Genomic DNA, 21,929 nt, shown 5'->3' with positions numbered 1-21,929 from the left:
TGCACGCACACGCAGAAAAAAACCCTAACACATAAGTTCATGCCTATTATACATTTTTCGTGAAATTACACAAATTGCTATTCGTCGCGAATTCCACACGGATTCTCCGCCGCATTTAAATGTTTTAATATCCGCTGCAGCGGCGGGAGGAGGGAGGGGGAGGGAGGGAGGAGCCCTCGGAAGCCACTGCGCGTGAACGCGGCACGGATTTGTGTTCGCTCCGTAATCGCGATTAGCGCCCCGGAGAATGTACGAGTGGTGCGGATTATAGCGCGCCGGCATCATCGTCGTCATTGTCACGGCGAGCGGCCATCGCTTCGGGATCGCTTCTCCCGTCACACGCGATCGCTCAACGGCACGGATGCTTTGAACGCGCGCCGACCTCGCGGTGCCGCCGTCGATCCAGCGGCTGGGAACCGATTTATTTGCCGGGACATCTTCTTTCTCACGATTGTCCAAACCTTGGCTTCAAAAACGTATTTCCGCGGATGATGACGCTGCTGTTGCTGCTGATGACGCTGCTGCTGATGATAATGATGACGCTGCTGCTGATGATAATGATGACGCTGCTGCTGCTGATAACGATGACGCTGCTGCTGCTGCTGATAATGATGACGCTGCTGCTGCTGATAATGATGACGCTGCTGCTGCTGATAATGATGACGCTGCTGCTGCTGATAATGATGACGCTGCTGCTGATGATGACGCTGCTGCTGCCGATGATGACGCTGCTGCTGATGATGGTGCCGGTGAACGAGCGACTTGACATAACTTCTAACGGTGCCTGAGGAGGGGTGAGGAACCCCAAGCGATACGGAACAAATGCAGTTCGGGTCCTTGCTTATAAGTTGAACTCCTCCAAATGTTGGACCCCCCCCCCGCCCAGCGCTGGCAAGGAGCTCCGTGGCAGGCAGAGGAGGAGGAGGAGGAGTCCATCCGGCGTTCGGCCCTCGGAAGCGAGCAAGGCCCCGGAACGGAACGAGACCCCCAAAGACGATGACCCGGGGGGAGGGGGAGGGGGGTTTGCTTGGCTTTGCTCAAGCGGCAACGCCAGGCGAACAGCGCCGCGTGGCTTCACTTGCAAACACGGATCCTCGTTGGTCGGCGACACCAAAGTCATTCGCCTCCCGTGGAGAGAGCGACAATGAAGCGTAGGAGAAAGCCGGTGGAGAGGCCGCTGATGGCTAACCATGCGTAGTGTGCGTGTGTCAACCGTGCGCAAACTGCCTGTATAACTAAGGCACGCCGTCACCATCCAAGCCATCAGTTTGGCCAGGTTGCAGCCAATTAGCTCGGGTTCATCATCCCATTCCCACTGGAAACGGGGGGGGGGGGGGGGGGGCGAGTCAATGACGTCGCCACGGCTAATCGCGCCGGTTGCCAATTTAGTCGCATGTTGTTTTGCAAAACACGATCAATCGCGTCGCTGTGACGACGGTGCTCTGTCGTGACTGACGACGACGACATCTCCAAGCCGGCTTAGCGCAGCGCTAACAGCTCCGCTGCCGCGCGTGTGTGCGTGCGCGCGTGTGTGCACGTGCGTGCGACGTTTGCTTGCCCCCCCCCTCCGCTGGCGCTCGCTCGCCCACACCGACCTTGGTGGAGTCGTCGTGCGAGCGCTGGTAGCGCTTCCACCGGCAGCCGTACAGGCCGGCGAGGCATGACAGGCAGAGCTGGGGCCGGTAGTACTGCAGCGGCTGGTGCTTGACCATGGCGGCTCCTGCGAGACAAGGGGATCCGGCACACGGGATCAGCGACAGTGGGATCAGCAACAGTGGGATCAGCGACAGTGGGATCAGCGACAGTGGGATCAGCGACAGTGGGATCAGCGGAAGCGGCATCGTCCACGCTGATGGCATCGTCGGGATCGTCGAGATCATCGTCAACGGCATCGGCCTCGTTAGTCGTCGTCGTCATCATCAGCGGTGGCACCGTCGTTTATTAACGGCATCGTCGGGGTTATAACGAACAGCGTCACGCGTGTTAACACCATCATCATCATGAAGAGCGGCATAATTATAAACGATGTCATCATCAAGACCATCAAGAACAGTCGTCGCCAGGATTGTCATTATCATCATCATTATTATCATCATTATGAACAGCATTGGCATCATTATCAAGGCCCGCGAAATCATTTGGTGTGGCCCTGCCAAGGCAACCGCAGGCGGGACTCGAAATTCAATAAATCTAGGAGCAAACCTGGAAAAGCAGTTGCGAGTAGCAGCAACATCAATACCAGCCAACATCACACGCCTCACCAAAGAGAAGCAGTTCCAGCCATCACATTAGGGGTGAGTTAATTAAATGTTTGACCAAATATAAACAGGCTAATTTTTAAGTTGATCATTTTGTATGGCCCGCGAATGATGTTATAAATATCCAAATGGCCCTTGGCAAAAAAAAGGTTCCCCACCCCTGATCTAGACTATCATTAACAGCAGCATCAACACGGGCATCAACATCGTCAATAACAGCATCGCAAGTTGATCCCAATCTGACTACAATAGCTGCCAACTGCCCTACCGGCGTCACGTCACGATATGTTGAAACCGTTCAGAACGTTCTCGCACAGCAGCGCAGCTCGTTGCATCAGAGAAAAGGGGCCCACAGAAGCGGACATCACAGAGCTTCCTCTGAGATCGCTTCACGGTGACCTCTGGCCCACACAGCAGAGGGGGCTGCACCAGAGGTCGCAATCGGGTACCCAATACCCGTACCCTACCCGATACCCGGCTACCCGTACCCAGCCGGGTACGGGTACCCGTTCGCGACCCTGGTGCGGCCGGGTACGGGTACGGGTAGGCCGTGAGTCACTGGTGAGTAACCGTTTGTCACTCATTTCGGGTAGGGTACGGGTACCGGTAGGGAACGGGTACCCGTACCCGGCCGGGTACAGGTACGGGTATCCGTTTGCGACCCTGGTGCGGCCGGGTACGGGTACGGGTAGGCCGTGAGTCACTGGTGAGTAACCGTTTGTCACTCATTTCGGGTAGGGTACGGGTACCGGTAGGGAACGGGTACCCGTACCCAGCCGGGTACAGGTACGGGTATCCGTTTGCGACCCTGGTGCGGCCGGGTACGGGTACGGGTAGGCCGTGAGTCACTGGTGAGTAACCGTTTGTCACTCATTTCGGGTAGGGTACGGGTACCGGTAGGGAACGGGTACCCGTACCCGGCCGGGTACAGGTACGGGTATCCGTTTGCGACCCTGGTGCGGCCGGGTACGGGTACGGGTAAGGAATCAAAACCCGTTTGCGACCTCTGGGCAGCACTTTCCCACCCACTCCGGCGTACGGGAGTGATGTCCGTCGCGCGACACTCACACCGACCGACGTCTGTAATTCTCAGAGTTGGAATTTGCCAAAAATGATCCGGATCAGAATATTTATTCATACTGGAGGAGGAATCCGATGAGCTATGAAGCTCTTTTTCACAGATGACCAGTAGGGACGGGTCAGAAGGTTACAACAACAGACAGTACCAACAACGCAATAGGAGTGCAAAGTATAGGAAAGGTAAACAAATCCTCTTAAAAATATACAAATAAAACTAAACTATTTTTATCTTACCAGATAAAGGCCACCGAGGTAATGACTTATTATTCATAACACAACCTGGCCACAAACGAAGCGGCTCATCACGTGGACATTTATAGCAGCAACAAGTATAACCCGTAAAAACAAAGTTTTTTACTATAAATCCTTTATATGCATGGCGGCTAGAGTCCTCTCGTCCTCTGGCTTGAGATGGCTGCCACCTATGGGTCAGATGATTGCATGGCAGCATTAAGCAATTGGTAATTAAATATAATATTTTTGTCCTATAAAGTGTAACATTTAGGAAAAAAAAATTTTCACGAACATTAATTGTCACGCACAACGCGTCTGTGTGGAAAATGTCAGCTCGATTGGATCACGGGAAGTGGGTTAAAAAACGACCGAAAGATTTGCACGGTCCTAAGCAAGCAAGAAAGTGAACTTAATATAAAGGATTTAAAAAAGAAAATCCTGAACGAGATAAAAATAATTAAGTTCAGAGGGAAATTTTTACGCGATGGGTTTTGTTGTTGTTGTTGTTTGTTGTTGTTGCAAAGTCACCGATGGCCCGGGTTGAGACCAACAATCCCCACTGCATTTGAGAGCCCTGACCCACGAAGCACTGGGCGGGGGGGGGGGGGGGGTCATCTCTGGGCTCCGACCTCCCTGCCACCCTGCCCCCCTCTGCGGTCGTGTAATTTCTTGGGTGCGAGGGGAGGAAGCCGTCTGCCCAAGGGGTCGCTCAACCCTGGGATCAGTCAGGTGGGAGTGGGGGAGCGGGGGCTACAAAAACAATTGGTGGCGAGGAGATATTGACTACCTCGCCTGGTGTACAGGAGGTCGTGGGTTCGATCCCGACCCTGACGCCTGCTGCTGTATATTTGGAGCTTGCGTGCCGGTCTCTTCCCTCTGGTTGTGCGGATTCGTCTCCGGGTCCTCTGGGTTTTTCGCTCCACATTCAGAATCAACGCCACACGTTTAAGAGTATTTGGACGATATTAATTTTCCGCGTGTCGACGAGCCACTTGGTTGAGCTATCGTTGGCGATGGCCAGGGTCGCTTCCGAAAAAAAGAGCTACCCAGCCCTCAGTAGAGGCGAGGCCCTGCCGGATTGTTCCTCGACGCCGGAAATGTCACCGCCCATTCTGCAGAAATGTCAACTCTTTTCGGTATCGATTCGCCCTCCCTCTTGTTTTTAAATGATATCCGCTAACCTCTGCCGGGCTCAACGCACATGTGACTCGCCGCCGACTTGAGACGTTTATTATTTTCCCGACAAAGGGAGCGAGAATGTGCGACGGCACCAAAAAAGGCGCGGGTCATCGCGGTGTAAAAAATGTACAATCGTGTGGTGAACGTCAAAGTAGCGTTCATTTTCGTCACCGTTTAGACGTTGCTGGAACGAACACCATGATCATGGTCGTCATCGTCAATGATGTGACCATCATCAGACATCATTGCCATCGTGATCGTGATTACCATCACAGTCATCATCAGTGTTGTCGTCATTACCAGTCACATTAGTCACTCATTTGTCCGTTCGAACTGTTCGATGCGTGACCCCGCCATCTGAATTATTATTATTATTTGGCGGGGGTGGGAGTCGCGGTTCAATTGAGGGCAGAAAAAATAAACGACCATCTCGTGAAGATTGTTTCTCGTTTGTTCTCATCTCGTTTTTGTAAAATCTCATTCCACTTCAGCTGCCGACGTTTATAATTTGTGTAACATTCGCATCGGCCATTTGTGAACCGCACAGCGCGGCGCTCCACATGACAGTGAGAGAACGCCAGCGTTGGATTTTTTTTTTGCGGGAATTTTCCTTTAAGTGGCCTTACGGTAATTATCATTACTATTATCGCCCCTCCGATTAGCACGTTTGGCTATGTACCAGAGGTGGGACAAAGTCATTGTTATGCAAGTCCAAGTCGAGTCTGAAGTCATCAAATTCATGACTCGAGTCTGACTCGAGTCCAAGTCACATGACTCGAGTCCACACCTTAGAGGTGGGACAAAGTCATTGTTATGCAAGTCCAAGTCGAGTCTGAAGTCATCAAATTCATGACTCGAGTCTGACTCGAGTCCAAGTCACATGACTCGAGTCCACACCTCAGAGGTGGGACAAAGTCATTGTTATGCAAGTCCAAGTCGAGTCTGAAGTCATCAAATTCATGACTCGAGTCTGACTCGAGTCCAAGTCACATGACTCGAGTCCACACCTCAGAGGTGGGACAAAGTCATTGTTATGCAAGTCCAAGTCGAGTCTGAAGTCATCAAATTCATGACTCGAGTCTGACTCGAGTCCAAGTCACATGACTCGAGTCCACACCTCAGAGGTGGGACAAAGTCATTGTTATGCAAGTCCAAGTCGAGTCTGAAGTCATCAAATTCATGACTCGAGTCTGACTCGAGTCCAAGTCACATGACTCGAGTCCACACCTCAGAGGTGGGACAAAGTCATTGTTATGCAAGTCCAAGTCGAGTCTGAAGTCATCAAATTCATGACTCGAGTCTGACTCGAGTCCAAGTCACATGACTCGAGTCCACACCTCTGCTATGTACGGCGCGAAAGTAGTTCGAACAGTAGCCGTCACGCTTACGTAAACACTCTGCCTAATGAGATGGTCAGAAAGGGGGCCGCAGAAGAGGATATCACAGAACTGCCTCTGAAAACTCAAAGCGAACTCTTATCCACAGCAAGGGGCAAAACTTTCCTGCCCGCTCTGCTTCATGAGAGTCATATTCATCGCTACGACAATCAATACGATTTTTTTTCTCCTCATATTTTCAGACCTGGATTTAAGCCCAAATTAAGTGTACAACCCAGTTTAATCGTTTTCTTGTTGTTGTTGTTGTCGCAGTTATAGCCAGCTGTATTGAGACCACCGCTCGCTACACTTTCATCACGGGCGGCTCGGACACTGGTCTCTCGGTGGCGTGCAACTCGTCGTTCGGACCTCCGAGGCCACTCGACTCCACATTCTCGGCCGGTCGGTTCACCGAAATAAAAAGGATCGACCTTTCTCCCGGGGGACTAAAACGGGAGCAGAAAAACAAGCAAATTCTTGGCCGCTCAATTCGGATCGCACGCCCACGCACACACACGCCTCGGGTGGAGACGTTCGCTGGGTAAATGAGCGCGAGAATAAAAAAGACGGCACGTGGACGACGCACCGCCAACGGCGCCAATCGACACCAGCTGGTTGAGAAAGTAGTCGCCGCCCGCTCTGAGCCGCGGTGGCTAGGAGACGTTAACTACCTCGCCTGGTGTACAGGAGGTCGTGGGTTCGATCCCGACCCTGACGATGCCTGCTGTATATCTGGAGTTTGCGTCTCTCTCTCTCATCACCATCACGGTGGCTAGGAGATGTTAACTACCTCGCCGTGTGTACAGGAGGTCGTGGGTTCGATCCCGACCCTGACGATGCCTGCTGTATATCTGTAGTTTGCGTCCCTCTCTCTCATCACCATCACGGTGGCTAGGAGATGTTAACTATCACGCCTGGTGTACAGGAGGTCGTGGGTTCGATCCCGACCCGGACGCCTGCTGTGTATTTGAAGTTTGCGCGCCGGTCTCTCCTCGTCGTCGTGTGGATTTTTCTCTGGGTCCTCCAGGTCTTTCCCTCCACATTGAGAGACTCAATGTCACGCGTCGAAAGAGTGTTTGGCCACCGTACATTTCCGCACGGTGATGAGTCACTTCGTTGAGCTATTGTTTGTGAAAGCCAGATCGCTTCTGAAAAAGAGCTACAAAGCTCGGTGGGCCTGAACCTGGTAAAAATAAAAAATAGTTTCATAGGTTTAGCTTTCGGCCGTGGACCGACACGCAACAAAACTCCTGCCGATGGGCCGGGCGCGTCACCCGAGGTAGCGTCGCCTCGCCAGCACAAAAAAAGACACGGCGGCAAGACACGGCGGCAAGACCCGGCAAGCCAACGCGTATCCCCCGGGGGTCACGGGAACCCGGCATGCCGGCTGCAAGCGAACGCAGCGAAGAGGAGGGGGAAAGGGTGAGGGAGGGAGAGGGTTAAATAATGTAAATGACGGCAGGAACGAAAGAGCGGCTCGAGTTTGTGAAATGAGCCAGGATGAGATTTGATTGCCCGAGAGGGGAGGCCGTTGTCGAGGCTCAGACAGAGATTATATTCCGGTGCAAAACAAATTAGGCGGTGCTTGTGATGTTGTGTAAACCTGTCTGGCGAGATCTAGCCCGCACCAACTGTGTGCACTTGAACATAGTGGTCAATAGAAACCTGGGTACAGTATTTTAATAATGCATTGCTTTGAAAAATCACACACGACCCGGTATCATTTACAACAAGCAGCGCACCCTGGGCTTGACTCATCGGTTCACAGCAGCTAAACTTTCAGAAGGGACGACAACGGGAACATTTAAATCGTGCCGTTGTTCGGGGAAAAATTGAGGGAAGCGGTAAGAGAGGAAGACCTAAGAGATTGGTGCGAGAAAGATGTGGCACCACTCGACCAGATTTGGCACACGGCAGAGGAAAGTGGGCTTCAAATTTCGAAATGTGCGGTGGGCACCTACGAAGCGAACCGCCCATGGATCGTGATGACGATGACGAAACTTTTAGCCCCGAACGATGGAACCAAGAGCCTTTTGGAACGTCGACATTCGGAGCAATTCGCAGAAAATGCACTCAAACAGACAAGCGACAGCGGGGCAAACTGGCTCTCGGTGCCAGGAGCACCGTCGATGACGGCCAAACGATCGAGATTGGTTCTTGCGGCGCCCGAGGGGCCGGGCGGTGGAGGGTGCATCTTATCGCTTGGAGTAAAGGACTCGCTCGCTCACTCCTACCCACCTCCACAAAGACGAAGATCCCCCCCCCCCCCCCCCGCCTGTAATAGACTGTCGGGGAAAGTGCTGTTAAGGGAGCACCCATGAAGGCGGGCACGGCGGTCACACGAGGGGGTGGGTCTCCAACACGACGCCCGGCCGCCTACGTCTCCCCAGCGGCGATGTTAATACCAGCTATTCATTTGAGGCCGAGTCGACCTAGGCGAGGCCCGGGACCGGGTTCAGATCGTCGTCGCCGGCGTTGGCCGCGAGCGGGAGTCGAACTCGGGTCGCCGGGTTTCGAGGCGCAGAGCGCAAACCACTACGCCGCCGCTCCCCCACGAACCTCCACGCACCAGCCAGGCAGCTCGCGAACATCAAAGAAAATGGCAACACACACGTGGCCGGTGAGAGTGCCTCCGCCCCGTGGACGGGAGATAAGGTGGTACGGGGCGCTGCGAAGCCCTTTCATCCCACCGCCCCCCACCAACCCCCCCCCCTCACTGTGATGCACGCCACGTTCCGAGGCTCCGTGTCGTGTCCGCACGTTAACCCTTTTCCCGTCCCGAGACGTCCGTGCAGTCGCAGGGAGGGGTGTCCCGTTCACGACTGAGTCTCGGAACCCGCGAGCGGCTCGGCGTTGTTTACAAAGACGTCGAGCTCACCGCAGAGAACCGTAGCGACACGACCGCCACGCTCTACGACAGCTGGCGCCAAACTGTGCCGCATGCCCTCCGGAGTGGCCATTTCAATTCCGATTCTAATCGTGTGTATATGCGTCAATCTTGATTTTAAGCTTTTGTGACTGTAGGAATCCATACTCTTTGGTTCTTCACGTAGGTAGAAAAAAAACTGCCTACTTCAGCAGTTTTTTTTTGCTGTGGTTGTCCCACCTGATGACGATTGCTTGCGTTGCGATCGAAACGTCGGGATCTATTATTGTTCTACCTACGTGACTTTACGGAGAGAACCACAGAGACGAGATAGTTGTTAATCGGATTTCCACCCAGAACATCAGCAGTGCTGGCTGAGCGCTCTGACACTTTCAGCTACCAGGCCACACGTAAAAAAAACTAAACAGGACAAAGTTACGATGATACTAAAAGTCAAGTTTACAATCTCGTAACTCACCGCCATATAAAACACACAAACACACACAGGTAACCCTTCTCATGTTACAAAGGTCACGTAATGAAAATTGGGAAACTTCATTATCATATTAAGAAACACATATGAAGGGGGGGGGGGGTGTAATTTTTAAGGTAATTATATTTTGAAATAAGTTTAACACGTAGGCTTTCGCGGTAAATATCATTCATAATACAGTTTTTTTTGGGGTTAGATCGCGTACATATATAGATAGTAAATGTTGTGGCTTTGCTCTCCAACACACCGGTGTGCTGTACTTGGGGGTTATTTGACCCTACTTGACCAAAGTCGGGGATGCGTAGACGTGGCAGCATAGGAGTACAACAATTAAAATCACCGCACTGCTTCGCTCCGAGTAACAACACCCCCCCCCCCCGCGCGCACACCCCCCGTGGTCTATAACACCTGGTATGCATGCACGCATGCATGCTCACCACCTAAGCACTCTTCCAAGGCTCAAACAGCCTGCTTAGCTTATGAGATGTGACACGGTCGGGCACATTCCAATCGTAGCTCTCTTAACCACCTCAAGCGCGCCGCGTGGAAGGCGTCTGCTCGAATAGCACAGTTGGTGGTCACGTGCGATGCATGTGTGTGTGTGTACCTGTGGTGAACGTCTTCTTTCACACCGTACACAGATAACCGTGCTAAATCGGTGGTGCGAAAGAAGTTCAACGTACATACACGCTCCATAATAAAGGGTTTTTGGATTAGATCGCGTACGTATAAATGTGTCGTAACCCTCCAACAACCGACACAGCCAGTAAGGTTTGTCGTGTAAACAATATAAAGACTATTGAAATTGTAAATGTTGTGGATTTACTCTCCAACACACCGGTGGGCTGAAGCAGTAACTAAATTGGCGCGTTGTTTACGTGACAAACCTTACTGGTTGCGTCGGGCGGTGGAGGGTTACGACACATTCTCATACTTACCCGATCTAACCCAAAAACCTTCGTTATGAATAATTTTGGCCGCGAAAGCCTACGTGTTAAACGTACACACACGCTACGCACGGTGCGAAAGAAGGCCTACAAACATGCGTACGTACGGTCGTGGAGCGGTGAATACGCGGTCCGACTTCGCGTCTCCGAGGCCAACTTTCCAGTCCTCATTCCTCACGGGTCGTAACAAAAATAAAAATTCCGCTCGCGAGTCTCCACAACAGTTCTCATCGCCGTGACCCCGCCCGGTGCCGCGTTCCGCTGCGTCGTTGAGCGAGCAAGGGGCGTTCCGATGATGTTCGCGCAAAGACTGCGAGCGAGCCCATCGTGTGTGCAAGTTGAGCTGCTTTCGCAGCGCACGTAGCCAACCGTGCTAATCGCAGGTGCGGGGGAAGGACAACACAACTAAACACAAAAAGCCGTTTACGCTCCTTGACGAGACCAGCGATTGTATTGCTGTTCGCTTGTTGCCAGCGCACAGGTTTGTCCGTGTGTGCGTGTCAGTCGACCCGTGGCACCTGGGTCTGCCCCGTGACCCCCTGCCAGCGGGCGTTCGACACTTCACGTGGCCTCAAGGTGCACATGGCCTGGCACAAGCGTCGTGGTGACGTCACCGCCACTTAGTGGCGAATGGCGGGTTGTTGTTGTTGTTGTGTGCGTGTGTGTAAATGAGTGCGGCCTCCCAACGTATTCGTTCGGTGGGGGGGGGGTTCTTCTCAGGGGTGACTTCAGGAGCAGGAGCGCTTCGGCCGTCTCCCACGGACACGGAGCGCGCGGCACGACGGCGCGCGAGTTTGGCGTGGAACGTTTCCAATAAACGTGGTGGGAGCCGTCAAGGCGCGGCCAATTTAGCCAGCGATGGATACGGCGCAGTTTGAAATGCAATAACGAGTGATTTTAGATTTTTTTTTTTCATTTTAATAACCAGCTAGTGCCGGGGATATTTTAAGCTCGGCTTATTAAAAAGAAATGTTCTACCTGTTGCAAAAAAAAATTAACAAGCAAAAAAAAAATCGATGGCCAAAATGAATTAACTTGAGGCAGAAGATTAAAATTGATTAACGTGGCATTGATCCGCGCATTCGTTCATGTGGGGGGAGTGGTGGCGCAGTGGTTGGCGAACAGTGCTACGAAACCCGTGACCCGAATTTGATTTCCCGGGCCACAACTGACACCGGTGACAAGTGATGTCTGAAACTTTCCTGGGCCTCGCCTAGATTAACTCGGCCTTAAGTGACTCCCCGCTGTGCTGCGTAAGAACACGAACAGCGGGGAGCCAAAGGCGTTGGTTGCTCGCCACACTGGTTAGTGCCTCCCTCCATCTTCCTCTCTCTCCCCTCTCTACTCCAAAGACAAAAATCCCCCATATAGCATTAACAGAATTATGGGGCAAGTGCTGTTCGCGAGTAGCAACTATGAAGGCCGGTACTGTGACACACGAGGGGTTGGGTGGCCAGCACCACGCCCGGCCGCCTTTGTCTCCCCAGTGGCGATGTTTACACACCGCACCAGGTGCTCATTTAAGGCCGAGTCGACCTCGGGGAAGTCAACATGCGCACACACATTTAACTGCACACACACACACACAGCGTGATACACACTCACACACAGTTATTGACACACTTGGTGGATTGCATTCACAATCACGTGCCATACACACAACAACGACCCGTGGCCCAACATGGCATCGGTCACGCACAGCAGCGTCAACCGCAGTTGCGTTTGCACGTTTTAGGAACACAAATGCCAAAATAACGCAGGTTGCTTTAATGCAAAGATAACACCAAGACAATATTACACAGGGCAGATCATTTGGTGGTGGTGCTGCTGCTGCTGCGTTTCCCAGTGGTGCACAAGCAACAATGGTCAAAACACCGTGCCTTTAAGAGGGAAAAAACCAAACGCATTATGAGGCAACGTTTTGGGCAATGGACCTTCTTCACAGCACATACATCCATCGGCACACTCCAGGGGAGGCAGTGCTACTTGGTTGTGGACGCGACGTTACTCAATGGTCGCGATTACCGTAATTGCAATCAGCGGTCGCATTTGTTGACGCCGGAAAGCTGCGAGCGTCACGCGCTGCCTTGCCAAATCAGCGGTAACCAACTCCAGCCGTCGCACTGCCGCTTACGACAATCGCCGACGTCAGCGCGAGTTTTTGGATTTCGCGCGCCGGAGAGGCCTGGTGGCGCACCTCCGATTAGCGCGGCTGGCTGCGTACGGTGCGAAAGAAGTTCAACGGACGCGGACACGTTGCCGACGCGCGCTCGCTCGCTCGTTCGCGACACCGTCACGATTTTTCACGCAACGAACTGCTAAGCGCTCGCGACAAAATAGGTCACCCTCGCTCCTCCCCCACCGCAGTAGGCGCAGAGCCGAACCGAGCCCGGCGTCGCGTCCCTCTCGCTCGCTCGTTACCCACCCAGACGCACAGCGACGGCACTCTGCGCGAGAAGGTTGCAACAAATATTAATTGGCCGTTTAAAATAAAGAAAAGCCATACAGCACGGCTGAAAGGTTCGTTATAGGAGAATGAAAAGAATTGCTAATTCTGGCCCGGGGTTTCTGCTCGACGGCAAACACCCCCCCCCCCCTCCTCCGCATCGTTCGCTCGCTCCTCTGCCGCCTCCGCCGCCGCAGCGAACTGTAAACTCCTTCGTGTTATGTAACCACGCAATTACGTGCCTGCGCCAGCCAGCCTCGGTATGGTTTGGGCGGTCGGGCGGAGGGAGGATGGGTGGGCCTCGCTCACCACCAAAACTCGGGTTTTCACGGTCAGACTCCAGGGTAAGGTGGGAAATGTTTCCGACGCAGTGCGGTAATCGCATGCCCTCCGCCGGACGGCGTGGAGGTCACGAGGTCGAGAACGTGCGCGGGGGGGGGGGGGGGGGCAAAGCGATGCGAGGCAGTACAGCAAGGAGGTTACGCATTAAGTTCGCGTGCACTTCACATGGATGCTTGGGTATTTTCTAGACGCCACAGTTTCCTCCGATGCGCGTATAACAAAAAGGTAATTGGACAAAAAAGCTCTTGAAGACAATGATTAAAAAAATATGTACATTTTTATTCGAATTAATTAATAATGTAACGTAACAATGTAATTTATTTACCCAGAAAAGTGTCACCGAGTCTCAAGACTCTTTTGCCAGGAGGGTCCTGCATTGGGATGTTTGGCCGGTTCCACTGATGAGTGCTACTCGGGCAAAGCCTGGCCACGACGCGGCAGCTGCACCAAAATACGTTCGCGAAAATCACCTGCAGGGGAATTCACCCAAAACATTCGCCAACTCACGATGTCTCCCATGGAAAATCAGCTACGAGCTCTCGGGGTGCCACGGTGGCGAGATGTAAACTACCTCGCCTGGTATATAGGAGGTCAAGCGTTCGATCCCGACCCCAACTCCTGTGTATTTTGGGTTTGCGCATCTCTCTCCCCGGGGTCCCTCGGCTTTTCCCCTCCACATTTACAATCGACGTCCACGCGTTTTAGAGCATTTGGCTGCTTTCAATGCCCACGTGATAAGCCACTTCGTTGAGCGATCATTAGCGACAGCCAGGTCCGCTTCTGAAACCTCTCGCTCAGTGGGCCTCACCTCAAGAAATAATTTTAAAAAAAGTTTAGAAGCTTCATTCAAACTCGCCGTAAACCCAAACGGCTGTTGGCGACAAGCACGCGGTCCACGACGCCAATCGCCGGCGCTAGCGTCCAGTTTCTCCCAAGCTGTGCGCCGTCGCTCGCAGACCTCGCCCCGGCCGATCGGGCTCACTTTGCCGAGCCGCGGACGGCGGTGCACCGTGGCGTCGAAGGCCGCCCCCCCCCAACCCATCGCGCCGCTCTACCGCAGCCACCGCTGGGCGCACAACCGCTCCGTGTTGCTGCCGTCCTGGCGGCTCCCTTGATCGCGACTGTCGCCGCGCGGCGTAATAATTTTTCCCCCCCCCCTCCGTTGCTTAATCACGCCACAAGGTTGCCGTAATCGGCACCGCGGCCTTTGTACCCCCACCCCCGCACCTCCCCTGCTCGCTTGTGACGCGAGCCGGTGGGAGGGGGGCGGCCCGACAAGAGGGCGTCGTTGTCCCCCCCCCCCCCCCCCCCCCGTGTGAGAATTTATTTAATGATAAAATAATAATGGTCACAATTGTAAAATTCCCGCGAGCCCAAACAAAAGGGCAGGATGTGAATGAATTGCCGGATTAAAATGGGACCGTGGGCAGCGCATTCGGGGAGGCTCTTGTATGCCCCAGCGGCTGGCGCGCTCAACCGTTGCACCACTTGGCACAAAATCAAGGATTCAGCTCCCATAGCGGCCGCAAGCTGGCCACGTAGCTCTGCGTGGCGGAGTTCTGAGTACCATCCACTTGGACCAAGCTGGCCACGTAGCTCTGCGTGGCGGAGTTCTGAGTACCATCCACATGGACCAAGCTGGCCACGCAGCTCTGTGTGGCAGAGTTCTGAGTACCATCCACTTGGACCAAGGTGGCCACGTAGCTCTGTGTGGCAGAGTTCTGAATGCCATCCACTTGGACCAAGCTGGCCACGTAGCTCTGTGTGGCAGAGTTCTGAGTGCCATCCACTTGGACCAAGCTGGCCACGTAGCTCTGCGTGGCGGAGTTCTGAGTACCATCCACATGGACCAAGCTGGCCACGCAGCTCTGTGTGGCAGAGTTCTGAGTACCATCCACTTGGACCAAGGTGGCCACGTAGCTCTGTGTGGCAGAGTTCTGAATGCCATCCACTTGGACCAAGCTGGCCACGTAGCTCTGTGTGGCAGAGTTCTGAGTGCCATCCACTTGGACCAAGCTGGCCACGTAGCTCTGCGTGGCGGAGTTCTGAGTGCCATCCACTTGGACCAAGCTGGCCACGTAGCTCTGCGTGGCGGAGTTCTGAGTACCATCCACTTGGACCAAGCTGGCCACGTAGCTTTGTGTGGCGGAGTTCTGAGTGCCATCCACTTGGACCAAGCTGGCCACGTAGCTCTGCGTGGCGGAGTTCTGAGTGCCATCCACTTGGACCAAGCTGGCCACGTAGCTGTGTGGCGGAGTTCTGAGTACCATCCACTTGGACCAAGCTGGCCACGTAGCTGTGTGGCGGAGTTCTGAGTACCATCCACTTGGACCAAGCTGGCCACGTAGCTGTGTGGCAGAGGTCTGAGTGCCATCCACTTGGACCAAGCTGGCCACGCAGCTCTGCGTGGCGGAGTTCTGAGTGCCATCCACTTGGACCAAGCTGGCCACGTAGCTGTGTGGCGGAGTTCTGAGTACCATCCACTTGGACCAAGCTGGCCACGTAGCTGTGTGGCGGAGTTCTGAGTACCATCCACTTGGACCAAGCTGGCCACACAGCTCTGTGGCGGAGTTCTGAGTACCATCCACTTGGACCAAGGTAGCCACGCCCCTCTGCGTGGCGGAGCTCCGATCCACTCACCAAACAAACGAAAGAATCGGATCGTCAAACAAAGGAAGTCGGTCAACCGCAGTCGCTCCTGAAAAAGCAAATTTAAAAACGTGAAGAATTTCCGTGCCACAATTATGACGATGGGGAAGAGGGAAAACGGTGGCGCAGTGATCGGCACGCCGCACAGCGAACCCAATGAACGTGCGTTTGATTTCCCGGTTCGGACGAACGTCGACGATTTAGACTAGAGGAAAACGCACGAGTACAAATATTATCGCAAATTCATTATCTCGTAAAAGAAGATACAAATGTATTCATTCGCTCGTTGATGTGTGGGAGGGAATAAGGCGTGGTCAAACGACCACGATAACCGACTCTTAATCCAGAAATGCACTGTGACAACATGATATAAATATAAACACTTTATCATCATTTTTGAAAATCCTTCACGACCACAATTATTATTATGATTATTATTGGCTATAAGTGGCCAGATGGCTCACTCGGGGGGGTCGGGGGGGGAGGGAGGGAGAGTATTTCCAAGGTAATTCCCAGACACGCTGCCCCGGCCTCAACGTGCACGGCGCCCTCTGGGTGGACACGCGGCTTAGCCTCTCAAGATTAATCCCCTGGCATCGAGGCTGCCGGTCGCTTATGAACCTAATCCGTCACGTGGACCTTCGGGTGTGCGCGTTGCCCATTTACACGCGCGCTTGCTTCACGACCGCGCCTGCAATGCTGGGAGTCAAAAAAATAAACTGTAAATGGTCTCAGTGTTCTCGTAATGTATCCACGGCCGCACTCACGCCCTGCGGTCTGGCAGGTCGCTCCCCCCTCCCCCGCTGCCCCCCCCTCCCCCGCTGCCCCCCCCCCCCCCACTGCCCACACTGCCCCCCCCCCCACTGCCCACACTGCCCCCCCCCCCCAAAATCATTATTTTTAATAAACCCCGTTGGGAAGCTGGGCAGCCACGGTCCAGCCTCGTCGGGAGCAGTGGGCAGCAGAAGCTTAAAAAATACCACGACGTGGTCAAAAAACTTTCAGCTGCGTCGTCACCACAAATAATTAATTAATCCTCCCCCTACCACCAGCCGTCCCCCCCCCCCCCCCCAACTGCCGCCCCCCCCATCGCATCCCCTCCACCGCCCTCCATGGGAAGAACAAAGTGTCCAAGTTTGTGCCGCCAATTGGAATCACGTGCCCTGCCTGATGCAGCACTTCTCACAGGATTAAACATTATCGTCAGCAGGGATTGATCCACTGCTGGATGAAGACCTCCCCTCCTGCCTCTCCCCCCACTGAAATCCATCGCGGTCGCGCGACGCTCCGGTACGTCGTGCGAACTTGGCCTCGCCGCTCCACCTCCACGGCGGACGCCGCTTTTCGGGAGCATTCACCCTCCTCCTCCTTTCGCTGCCGTTCCGTACCCCCCCCCCCCCCCTTGCCGGCGACTCTTCTCGTCAGTTGCTGCGATGTCTCCATCTGGCCGCGTGTCCTCTGCGTGCCCCCCCCCCCCACCAGACACGCCTCGCGGGCGTTGTCGGATCGTAACCTGCGCGTCGCTTCGGAAGCTGGGGGAAGCGAAACGTCGGACACCGCGCCAAACTGAAACGTTCCCGCCGAAGCTCGTGCCGCGCCGGAGAGGCAGATAGAGCGCGGTGGCGGCGACGGCGCAGGAAGCTGGTGCCCGTGCCGCTGCTTTGGTGGCTGGGCCTAAGCGGTGGGCGTGCGTTAGCGGCCGTTAGCTGGCGGCACTGTGCAACGAACCCGGCCATCCGGGTTCGATTCCCGCTCACGACCAACGACCAACGACAGCGTGGAATGTTACGTAACGGTTCACCACCCCCCTCCCCCCCACGTTTTTTTTGTTATTGGATTGTTGAGAAATGTCGCCATGCTGGGGAGCAGGAGATAAGAGGAGCTTAGTAAGGAGAGTTTGTTGTTATATTTGCAGTTGGTGAAAAACGCTGTTGAGGATTTCATGCCATTTAGAAGTCACACACAGCAGTGGTGATGACGATGATGATGGGAATGATGATGATGATATCATAATGAGGATTGGTGCTGGTGAGAGAGTAGTAGTGACAATGATCATGATGGTTGTAATAGTGATGATGATGATGATGATATTGATGACGATCACGATAGTAGTGCTAGTGGTGGTGATGATGATGAAGATGATAATGATGACAATGACAGCAGTGGTGAGGATGATGATAATAACGGGGGTGGCGATGATAATGATAGCGGTGCCGACGATTAAAATTATGGTGGTTGTAGAGGTGGCGGCGGCGTCGGTGGTAATAATGATGATGTTGGTAACGATAAGAAAGCGATGATCACGTGGCATACTTGGGCGCGTTACATAAGAACGTCCAGCCACCTTTCAAAAATACAAAGCGTCGCAGTTTTCGCCGACCGTTAAAAATAAATATATAAACCACGCCCGGACGTCCGTCGATTTTTTTGTTTCTTTCGCCCGGATCATTTTCTGCCGAGCCGCCGGTCAGCCGGACTCCGCCTGCGTCAGCGCTAACGTGACCACGGACATTGCCGGCGCCACGCGCGCTTGCCGGATAAACAAACACGACGATTGTTCGCCTCGCGCTAATCGGATCGGTTCACTCGCCCCCCCCCCCCCCCCATGTGCAGCCTCGGCATTGCTAAAAATAAAAAGCTGACGCGGGGGGGGGGGGGGGGGCGCTGCAGCCACTGGCTTTGGCCGCCTTCCCAGCAACAAAAACGGGGAAACGGGCTCAAAATGCACCACAAAATCGCTGAATATGTCCCCACTCACGCCGACCGGCCGGCGTTGTCGCTTCGATAAACCGGGGGCCCGCAAGCGCAGACCGACGCCCTGTGGCCTGGCCGCGATCGCCGCTATGACAAGGGGGGCCCCCCCCCCCTCCCAGTCTACGCAACGAAACAGCCGCCACTGTCGCCGTCATGGCTGCAACGTAGCGACTTGGGAGGAAGGGTCGGTGGATCGTGCAGAGATGCAGCCCTTCGCTGTTGCGTGGAAGCTGCCCGCCGGCCCCAGTCTACGCGAACAAACATCCACCGCCGTGATGACAGCGCACCGCGGCTGCAATGCAGCGGACTTTGAGGAGGGAGTTGGTGGCTCGTGCAGAGACGCGGCCGTTGCGCGCGTGAAGACGCGACACGCTCAGGGCAACGCGGCCGTGCCCGCAGGAGGACCCGTAGCGCAGCAAGTGGGGGGTAGCGACAGGCCGAATCCCCCGCGTGGACAAGGAGTGGAACCCCACGCTCTCCTCTTCGAAGGCGTGGGGTTTCTCCAATCACAGGAGGGCGTCTATGCCGTGCCCTAGGCGGCAAACTATAGCCATACACGGCAAAAAAATAATAAACTTTTCCCAATCGCGCAAACAGGCGACACCCTCCTGAAAAGAAACCTCGAGACTCAATGAAGGCTTCTCCGGTAATATAAAGAGTTGCAACTGGTTTTAGAAAATCAAGCTAAAAAAATTAACCCGTAAAAACTAAGTTTTTCACTATAAATCCTTTATATGCGTGGCATCGGGGCGGCTAGAGTCCTCTCGTCCTCTGGCTTGAGATGGCTGCCACCTATGGGTCAGATGATTGTGTGCCAGCATTAACCAATTGGTAAATAAATATTTTTTAAAAATTCCCTAAACAGTGTAAAATTTTGGAAAATTTTTTCACGAAAATGCATTGTCACGCACAACGAGTCTGTGTGCAAAATGTCAGCTCGATTGGATCACGGGAAGTGGGTTAAAAAACGACCGAAAGATTTGCACGGTCCTAAGCAAGCAAGCAAGTGAACTTAATATAAAGGATTTAAAAAGGAAAACTGATGGCCATTCGAGGGCAAGCACTGTAATTATCCAACGGGAGAGTTTGGAATAGGATGTGGCAAGGTGTTTGCAAGATGTACTCAGCAAGAAGTGGTGGCGATGGGTTTGTGTATGTATGTACGTTGGACCTCTTTCGCACCGTACGTAGCCAACCGCGCTAAATCGGGGTGTGCCAGGGAAGGACAACAAACTCAACACAAAACGCAGTTGTAACTAAATGAGTTTCCAATCTAGATGGGCGAAAAGTGAATAGCTCCAGCGGCTTCCTAACGTCGGAAGGAAGAGCGCTCCAGACGGCCTCAGAAGCGCAATGTGAAAGCGCCGCGCGATGATGCGGTGACCGCCGCCTCTGTTCGATGGCTCAGCAGCCAAAAGCCGCTGCCGCTGCTGCTGCTGCTGCCGCTGCTGCTGCTGCGAGGATGAGCAGAGTTCGCGCGATGGTTGACGCTCGTGTGCAGGCTGGAGGAGGGGGCTAGGCCAAGTTACTCGGAGGTTCTGAGTAGAACGTGGGGGTACGAGGACAAGCCAGTTGCAACCGGAGGAAGAGAGCGACGCACGTGCAGGTGACAGGAGGAGGGGGGTGGCAGCTTACCGTGACCGGCACGGGAGTGACGGTGAGAGCACCACCAGCGTGGTCCCACATCGAGGATGCACGTACGCAGAACTTCCCGATCGCAACGTACGTAGGATGACCGTGCTATTCGGACGTGCGGGGCAAGGAGAACAAACTAACACGCAATTTAATTTTTTACCTACGTGACTTTACCGAAAAAACCTAAGAGTACGCAAAAAGCAGTTCTAAAGAAATGAATTTTGCCATCGAGATTTAACAGTGCATAGCTCAAAGAAGTGGCTTATAATGGGGAAACGTATCGCAGCTGAATACTCTAAACGCGTGTTTCTAAATGTGGAGGGAAAAGCCGGAGGACGCGGAGAAAAATCCACGCGACCATGGGGGGGGGGGGGGAGGAGAGACACGCAAACTCCAAATATTACCAGCAGGCGTCAGGGTCGAGATCGAACCCACGACCGCCTGCTTACCAAGCGAGGTAGTTAACATCTCACCGCATGGGCGTTTGCCACTCGTTGCGGGTGTGTTCACCGAAATAAATAAATACGCACGTGCCGCGCACTTCACAGCGGACTTTGCGCAATGCCCGACGTCGTTGGAAAGGGAGCGCGCGCCCAAGTGTGCCGACGGCGCCGTCCACGTTTTGCCAGGCGTGAAAGTCGCTTTGCAGGCTCGCGCGCGTAATTGGGTGAACGCCACAGCGCACACCGTGAAACTACCGCAGACTGTTAATTGGGGGCATTGGAACAGAGCGCCTGGGCGAGTGGCGCGAATGGCGAGTGTCCTCTCAAAGAGCGACTCGATTCTGAGACGTGGGTCACGGCAGAAATCCTGCGGTCGGCGCCGACCGCCGAATGTTTATCTCCGTGCTGCACGTCGAAGGAAACTCGCTTCCGAACGCAAACGTTCCTCCCAGTGTTCCGGGGTTGCAGGGTGGGTCTTCCCTTGAACGTAACCTGCAGGCTGGTGACATGGCAAGGCCACGGACGGGGTGGAACACGCACTATGAACCCCACAAAAATATTGTCGTCGGTGCGAAGGTTTCTGCCCTTTAAGAATTGCTTGCAGGGGACGTGCGCCCGGGTTACTGCACACACAACCCTCCCCCACCACCCCCCCCCCACCCAGTCTTTGACTAGGGGTTGGCGACCCCATTGTTGCCAGCGCCCCGTCATCACGGGCACGCTGCGTTCGCGAAAACAAAGGGAGGGAGGGGGGGATGGCGCGCGATGAAAGAAACAACGAAACACAAAGCGCACGAGCGAGCTGCTGCGGCAAAAAATGTAATATGGGCGCCACAGTGGCGAGGTGTTAAGTCCATCGCCTGGTATACAGGAGGTCGTGGGTTCGATCCTGACCCTGACGCCTGCTGCTGTATATTTGGAGTTTGCGGTGTCTCTGTATTCCCCGTGGCCGCATGGATTTTTCTCCGGGGTCCTCCGTTTTTTCCCTCCACGTTTGGAATCGACGTCACGCGTTTTAGAAAATTTGGCTGCCGTAAATGTCCACGCGATAAGCCACTCCGTTGAGCTATCATTTTGTGGCCAGGTCGTTTCTGAAAGAGAGCTGTATTGCTCAGTCAAATTAATCGCCGAGGCTTAAATAGCCTTGCGCAGATCGATACCAGAGATCTCTTTTCGGATCGAAATGCGGCAGGAGAAAAAAAATATATTCAATAATCTCAGGGACCT

At 54.0% G+C, this 21,929-nt stretch overlaps 1 protein-coding gene across 6 annotated transcripts in view; it reads right to left on the bottom strand.

The window, feature by feature from the left end:
- The window catches only part of LOC133353776 (glycerophosphodiester phosphodiesterase domain-containing protein 5-like), a 71,231-nt gene that overhangs the window by 23,604 nt on the left and 25,698 nt on the right, over positions 1–21,929 (bottom strand). For 2 of the 6 annotated variants that reach the window (XM_061570150.1, XM_061570154.1), the window contains exons 1-2: positions 10,541–10,670; positions 1,596–1,720 (exon numbers count right to left, since the gene is read on the bottom strand). In XM_061570150.1, the coding sequence (XP_061426134.1) occupies positions 1,596–1,720; positions 10,541–10,604 (189 nt within the window). In that variant the 5' untranslated portion in view covers positions 10,605–10,670. Of the gene's footprint in view, positions 1–1,595; positions 1,721–10,540; positions 10,672–21,929 lie in introns of those variants that run through there. The other 4 variants (XM_061570156.1, XM_061570155.1, XM_061570151.1 and 1 more) reach the window with 3 other exon arrangements.

Source organism: Lethenteron reissneri, chromosome 45 (assembly GCF_015708825.2).
Source record: "Lethenteron reissneri isolate LAM-NWPU_2019-01 chromosome 45, ASM1570882v1, whole genome shotgun sequence".
Taxonomy (NCBI): domain Eukaryota; kingdom Metazoa; phylum Chordata; class Hyperoartia; order Petromyzontiformes; family Petromyzontidae; genus Lethenteron; species Lethenteron reissneri.
Note: the sequence above shows the minus strand (reverse complement) of the source record. Positions and strands in the feature narration are given on the sequence as shown.